The sequence below is a fragment of the Martes martes genome (genome assembly GCF_963455335.1).
Source record: "Martes martes genome assembly, chromosome: 10".
NCBI lineage: Eukaryota > Metazoa > Chordata > Mammalia > Carnivora > Mustelidae > Martes > Martes martes.
Window position 1 is genome coordinate 12,391,764 of NC_137898.1, and position 8,266 is coordinate 12,400,029.

The 8,266-nt window shown below is 38.3% G+C and overlaps 1 protein-coding gene across 1 annotated transcript; it reads left to right on the top strand.

The window, feature by feature from the left end:
• Positions 1 to 3,367: 3,367 nt before the first annotated feature.
• LOC308350680 (olfactory receptor 5B2-like) lies at positions 3,368 to 4,324 on the top strand (the record flags this gene model as incomplete). The annotated part of the gene is made up of 1 exon (XM_080816191.1): positions 3,368 to 4,324. The coding sequence occupies exon 1, from the start codon at positions 3,377 to 3,379 to the stop codon at positions 4,322 to 4,324; it is 948 nt and encodes a 315-aa protein (XP_080672317.1). The 5' UTR covers positions 3,368 to 3,376.
• Positions 4,325 to 8,266: the final 3,942 nt, after the last annotated feature.

Here is an 8,266-nt window from a genome sequence, read left to right on the forward strand (position 1 = left end):
GACGAGGTTTATTACTCACAGGTCCTGGAAACCACATGGTACACCTGAGGCCACATAGGAAGACCATGGATAGAGAAAGAGAGCAGGCCTGGGTTCTGCTTTTATTGGTGTGAAGAATGGGAGCCTAGTGTATCCTGGGTTCTCTCTTTAGTGATGAATTTAATACATAAAAGAGAATTTAAAGCATAGGAAGAGAAACGTAAGTGGCACAGGTGGTAGGTTATCTAAACCAACCAAGATCTCTAAAACCAAGGACTCTAGGGGGTGGGGGGCTGGCTCTTTATCTGGTGGCTGGCAATGTGCTTATTCTAGATAGAAATCTTTGAAGTGGTTGCCTCTCTGAGTGGATGTCTAGACATCAAAGCATAAGTCAGACACTTGCATTAGAATAAAAGAAAAACCATCAACTGGGGCTTACTCAGAAACTATGATAGATTGTACTCGATTGAAAAGGTGGTAAATCTCTCCTGTTTACTTTGTGTTGACATGTTATTGAAGGATAACTAACCAAACAGCGTGAAATGACACTCTTTAGATTCTAGAAGGATCATCATGAAGTACCGAGATCCTTACTCCAGTTTTAATACCATTTCCACACAACCTGCCCTTTTATTACTTGAGTGTCTAAAAAATCTGACAATGCGATGATTAAAGCCACAGGCATTAAAATCAGTGAGATATAGTTTTGTATCTTAAATATTTCATACTAAGTGTAGAATTTTAAGAAGACACATGATTTCCTGAATCCTATACTTTCTTTTTTTTTTAAGATTTTTTGTTTATTTATTTGTCAGAGAGAGAGAGAGAGAGCATGCACACAAGCAGGCAGAGTGGCAGGCAGAGGCAGAGAGAGAAGCAGGCTCCCCACTGAGGAAGGAACCCGATGTGGGACTTGATCCCAGGACACTGGGATCATGACCTGAGCCAACTGAGCCACCCAGGCATCCTGAATCCTTCATTTTCTTAACTGTACATTAGGTTATATGTATGTGTGTTTGTTATTGTGTGTGCATACACAACTTATACCCCTTACTCTTCTGTTATTTCTGTCCATCTATCCATCCATTCCTCATCCTGCCATCTTCCATCTTCTTGTCTTTGGTGTCCACTTGCCTGCCTGGTTGTCTGACTTTTCTTATTTCTGTTTATCTAGGAGATAAACTATCACATAAGCACTGTAGTACAGTTGTTATTAATCCCCAGAAATCTGATTTGGGAATAGATTCATTCCAGATATGTGACCATGGAGAAGTTAATACCTCTTTCTGCTCTTTTGTTGATTATTATATACAATCAGAAAGTTGGCCACAAGATCTGGGAAGGTGTCTCAGCTTCAACAATCTCTAACTCTCTAGATAATTTACCTATTATATATTCTTTTCATACCCATTGTGGCAGTCAGAATAATGCTTCCTGGTATGCCCACATCCTAATCCTGGAATTTGTGATTATGTTCTCTTACATGGTAAAAATTATTGTGCACATATGAGTGAGTTAAGGATTTTGAGATAGAAATTTTATACTGAGTTACCCATGGGGACCCAATAAGAACGTTCCAGTTGTCATAAAACATAGCAAATGCTAAACAAGAAATTATAGCTTATAATATTATTTAGTGGTGGGTTCAAAACCAAAAATACTATAAATTCCAGACATGTAATATGTGGAGGGGCCAGGAGGAAGATGGTAGCAAACAGTAGTTACCTACTGTTTGTAGGTACTGTTTGGATGCACCTCCAAAGACTTCAAATATACATAAAAAATTTTAAATATTTTGCTTTCTTGAGAACAATCCGCAGAGCTAGAGTCAAATCCACAGATGTGGATTTTCAACTTTCAATAGTTATGAACTGGTAAGTGTTGACAATAATAACAGTGAGAATGAGTCTAAAATGAAATAGGAATCTTTCAACCCCTGCTAAAATGTGGATCAAAAGGAAGAAATTAAGCAAAAGAGATCAGTGTGAGTGTTCTTACACAGAATGTTTAACAAACCACTAACAGAGGAGAGGTAGGACAGAATGAGAAATACTGGAGGAAACAAAAGATCTAGGTGGACACAGTATGTGAGAAAATACAAGTCAGGTGCCCCTGGGTGGCTCAGTCATTAAGCGTCTGCCTTCGGCTCAGGTCATGATCCCAGGTCCTGGGATTGAGCCCCATACTGGGCTCTCTGCTCAGCGGGAAGCCTGCTTCTTCCTCTTCAACTCCCCCTGCTTCTGTTCCCTCTCTCACTGTGTATCTCTCTGTCAAATAAATAAATAAAATCTTTTTAAAAAAAAAGAAAGAAAGAAAGAAAGAGACAAAATACAAATCACAGCGAAGCTACCAGACATCAAAAAGCACTGACACCTTGAAGCCATTCATGTCATCACCAAACTTCCTACACCAACAGACACCATTATGCCACCCTACTTGTAATATTACAGGTAGAACTCATCAGAATGGTGCTGAATACCTACTTTATGGGAGCTGTTTGTCATGGTTACCTCACTGAACACTCACAGGAACATGCAGGTAGGTTCCCATATCACCTTCACTTCACTGATGGATAAAATGAGGCTTGGGAAACTTAGCTTAGGATCAGTGTCTCCCAGGTTGTAAATGGGATTTCTTCTGTGTGGATGCACATGCAGTTGACCCAGAGCACAATATTTATATCCAATTCTGTATCTTTTTGCTTTTATCGACTGTATTTTTCTCTAATGTTGCATTTATCTCACTGCATGTATATGCATATATTTGTGGATTGCTCTACTGCATTAAACTTGGAAGAATGGATACCATGATTAAGTGTAAATTGAGTAAGATTAAAATCAATTCAAATTCATTGATGTTATTTAGTTTGGGAACCATTCTGAATGTGTCTAATGCATGGTTCTATCAATAATCATGTAAACTTGAATACTCAATCTCTTAGTTGCCAATTTACTTATTAGATATATGGGCATAATAACTAATCAATATGATGGGGATAATGAAAAGATTGAATAAATACATGTGAGGATATGGAAGTGGAAGTTATTTTGGACTCCCTGATTTGGGAGTTCAGTCCATTCCAGGCATGTGAGCTTCGGCAGCTTACTGCCCTTCTGACTCAATTTACTCATATACAAAAATAAGAAGCTGGAAAGACTCTGTGATGAAACTTCTGTGATTAACCTTCCTCTACAAAAGTCTATTCTTGTATGGATACGTTATCAATAAATTGGATTGCCATTCCCATAGCATGGTTAGTAATGGAGAATGTTAAAAAATAAATTATGGTGATAATAAAATAATGTTATGCATTTCAATTTCTGTGAAATTTTTCTTTATTGATCATTCTGTTCTCTTCTGTTGCCATAGGACATCTTGTTATTCTCAAATCACATCCATGAAGAATAACACAGAGGTGACTGATTTCATCCTGCTGGGACTAACCAATGCCCCAGAGCTGCAGGGTCCTCTCTTTATAATGTTTGCCCTCATTTACCTCATCACTCTGGTTGGGAACCTGGGGATGATCATGCTGATCTTGCTGGATTCTCGTCTCCACACTCCTATGTACTTCTTCCTCAGTAATCTGTCTCTGGTAGACTTTTGTTACTCCTCAACAGTCACTCCCAAGGTCATGGCTGGGCTCCTTACAGGGGACAAGATCATCTCCTACAATGCATGTGCTTCCCAGATGTTCTTTTTTGCAGTCTTTGCTACTGTGGAAAATTACCTCTTAGCCTCAATGGCCTATGACCGCTACACAGCAGTGTGTAAACACCTCCATTATACCACCACCATGACAAAAGGTGTATGTTCATGTCTTGCCATAGGTTCTTATGCCTGTGGTATCTTAAATGCCTCTATAAATGTTGGAGATGCCTTCAGCCTCTCCTTCTGTATGTCCAATGTGGTTCATCACTTTTTCTGTGATATTCCAGCAGTCATGGCTCTGTCTTGCTCTGATAAACACATCAGTGAGCTCATTCTTGTTTTTATCTCAAGCTTTAATGTCTTTTTTGCACTTTTTGTTATCTTTATTTCCTATCTGTTCATATTTATAACCATTTTGAAGATAGAGTCAGGCGAGGGATACCAGAAGGCTTTATCTACCTGTGCTTCTCACCTTGTTACAGTTTCCATATTTTATGGGACAGTCATCATCATGTACTTACAGCCAAGTTCCCATCATTCCATGGACACAGACAAAATCGCATCTGTGTTCTATACTATGGTCATTCCCATGCTAAACCCTGTAGTCTACAGCTTGAGGAACAAAGAGGTCAAGAATGCATTCAGGAAGGTTGTTGAAAAGGCAAAATATTCTTTAGGTGTAGTCTATGAATGATGTAGATTCAGAGAAATTATTTCATCCCAATCAGATCTGCTGCATGCCAGAACTCACATGGTAGTGGACATTTAGGATATTAGAAAAAAATGTTGTCTAATATTTATTTCTTTAGTTGAGGAATAGATCCAATCATCTAAAGTGCAGAAAAAATATAATAATTGTTTTTAATGAAGTTTATTTAATGAAGTATGTGCCTTTGTTGGTGCATTCCATCCAGAGTTAAGTAATGATAGCAGCTCAATAGATTAATGCTTCAGTCATTACTGAGTGATCTGAAAAAGAAAAAACACATTCATGTGGCAGTTTCCAAAAGTAAAAAATCACATTAGAATAAAAGGAGATGTAATTACATTATTGTTACCTTAAATATTTTGAATAACAGTTCTTCACATTTTGGGTTTTTTTTTAATCATTTAAAAATAATAAGGGTATTCGGCTTTCTTTGGTAATAACTGTCTATCTATGAAAGACCCACAGCAAATATCATCCTCAATGGGAAAAAGCTTGCAGCCTTCCCGCTGAGATCAGGAACATGACAAGGATGCCCACTCTCACCACTCTTGTTCAACATTGTATTAGAAGTCCTAGCAACAGCAATCAGACAACAAAGAGAAATAAAAGGTATCCAAATTGGTGAGGAAGAAGTCAAACTCTCTCTCTTCGCAGATGACATGATTCTTTATATGGAAAACCCGAAAGACTCCACCCCCAAACTACTAGAACTCATACAGCAATTCAGTAATGTGGCAGGATACAAAGTCAATGTCCAGAAATCAGTGGCTTTCTTATACACTAATAGTGAAAATACAGAAAGGCAAATTAGAGAATCAATTCCATTTACTATAACACCAAGAACCATAAGATACCTCGGAATAAACCTAACCAAAGAGGTTAAAGATCTGTACTCGAGGAACTACAGAACACTCCTAAAAGAAATTGAAGAAGACACAAAAAGATGGAAGACCATTCCATGCTCTTGAATCGGAAGAATAAACATCATTAAAATGTCTATACTGCCCAGAGCAATCTATACTTTTAATGCCATTCCAATCAAAATTCCACCAGTATTTTTCAAAGAGCTGGAGCAAATAATCCTAAAATTTGTATGGAATCAGAAGAGACCCCGAATTGCTAAGGAAATGTTCAAAAACAAAAATAAAACTGGCGGCATCACGTTACCTGATTTCAAGCTTTACTACAAAGCTGTGATCACCAAGACAGCATGGTACTGGCATAAAAACAGACACATGGACCAGTGGAACAGAGTAGAGAGCCCAGATATGGACCCTCAACTCTATGGTCAAATAATCTTCGACAAAACAGGAAAAAATATCCAGTGGAAAAAAGACAGTCTCTTCAATAAATGGTGCTGGGAAAACTGGACAGCCATATGTAGAAGAATGAAACTCGACCATTCTCTTACACCGCACACAAAGATAAACTCGAAATGGATAAAAGACCTCAACGTGAGACAGGAATCCATCAGAATCCTCAAGGAGAACATAGGCAGTAACCTCTTTGATATCAGCCACAGCAACTTCTTTCAAGATATGTCTCCAAAGGCGAAGGAAACAAAGGCAAAGATGAACTTCTGGGACTTCATCAAGATCAAAAGCTTCTGCACAGCAAAAGAAACAGTCAACAAAACAAAGAGGCAACCCACGGAATGGGAGAAGATATTTGCAAATGACAGCACAGACAAAAGGTTGATATCCAGGATCTATAAAGAACTCCTCAAACTCAACACACACAAAACAGACAATCATATCAAAAAATGGGCAGAAGATATGAACAGACACTTCTCCAATGAAGACATACAAATGGCTACCAGACACATGAAAAAATGTTCATCATCACTAGCCATCAGGGAGATTCAAATCAAAACCACATTGAGATACCACCTTACACCAGTTAGAATGGCCAAAATTAGCAAGACAGGAAACAACGTGTGTTGGAGAGGATGTGGAGAAAGGGGAACCCTCTTACACTGTTGGTGGGAATGCAAACTGGTACAGCCACTTTGAAATGGTTAATGTCACTTATCACTTTATGCTTTAGTTGAGCTACCTTTCATCCCACCTCATTCACACTGGTTACTGGCAATACTGGACAGCCCCCATCTTGCCATGTCCCAGGGTCTTTGTATTTATTATTTCCAATGTATGGAATTTTTATACTTATTTCAGATTGCTGGTAAAATGTTACCTACTCAGGGAGGCCATAGATGCCTGCCATGAGCAACTCTACAAAATATTCACTCCCTTCCCATGGACTTTTCCCCTGAGTCTTCTCTATTCTTCACAAACACTATCCACATTCAGCTCTTGTATTTATGATTTCACCTGTTCATCTATTTGCCTTGACTTGCATGGAGAGTCCCATTAAGCGGTAGCTTAATAGGGTTATTTCACTGAAAATAAAGCTTTGAGCCTGATTTAAAAATCACTTTGTTGAGCAGAACTCCAGAAATTCCAAATTATATAGGTAAAAGTGAGCTACAAAAACTCTATTTCAAAGGAAGACTATCACCAGTGTCAACCCGACAATCGTTGTAACTCTTACAGGAAATTAGCAGTCTCCAAAAACTCTCCACTTCTAACACTGAGAAATTCTTCCTCTTTTTATTTTTTTAAATTTTATTTTTTTTCAGAGTTCCAAGAGTCATTGTTTATGCACCACACCCTGTGCTCCATGCAATATGTGCCCTCCTTAGTACCCACTACCAGGCTCACCTAACCCACCACCCCCACCCCTCCAAAACCCTCAGCTTGTTTCTCAGAGTCCACAGTCTCTCATGGTTTATCTCCCCCTCTGATTTCCCCCTCTTTTTAAATTGTCCAAACTCTTCTCTTGTCCATTTGCAGCCAGCCAGTCAGTGGCAAATGTACCTGAAGACTACTTAGAACATCTCTCCCACTTCCAAAAACCATATCTTAAAAAAACACTTGCCACTTTAACATTGACTCAGTATTTCTTCATTTTACTCAAAGAGCTTACTCTCTTTTCTAACACCTTTGAACTCCTACTAAAACGAAACACTGAAAATGGTTTCCTCTGATGAAAGTTTATGAATAAACTGCCTTTGTTAATTTTGTGTGTGACATAGTTTTGTGTTTGATATGCTTCAGAAGTGGCAGTAAAGAATAATGGTTAAGAAAAAACATTCAAGTGGTTGGAATAAGAGGCCAAGGAAAACAGTAGAGAATCAAATTATGCCTAGAGGAAAAAAAAATCCAGTCTCATAAATATTTTCCATCACCAGGATTGAGGGGGCCTTTGTAATGTCAAGTCAGCAAGATTTGTAAACTGTCCAGTGGGTCCTCCATTACTGTCTGTTACAGATGGGAGGGATTTTTTTTTCTAATTGTCTTTATTTGGTCTAACATTATTTGCTGAGTGTGCCTATAGAATGAGTTAAGTTTTCTTTTTATTTCATAAGTGGTTAGACCATAAGCAGCCATATCTGGACTAGATGGAGAGGCAATTAAATCTATCTGTTAGCCTGGATGTGGAACTTCTATGGTGATTAGTTAGATTTTAGGCTGTGTCCCTGGTGGAAGTGGATAATGTGTCCTCTGGATGGAGGAAATGTAAACCGGACATTTGCTGATCAAAGCATTGAAATGAAAAGGACAGTTAATGGTTTTCCCAGCGATTTCCTTTTCATTTCTGAGCACATAGCTAGTAGGCTCAATTTTTTCAGCTTTCATGAAGTTAATTGAGGTCCTGTAATTATGATCTTGTGAATGAAATGTGAGTGTATGTCATGTACTATTTTCAGGTTTGTCTCACTAAACGTTCTGTGTGATCCTCTGCTCATTCTCACTCTTGTCACCAGCTCAATAGAGAGAGTTCATACAAGAGATGGTAAAACCACCAAAAGGAGAGACTTCAGGTCACTGAACTACAGTTCAGTTTCCCATAGAAAAAATAATTGAA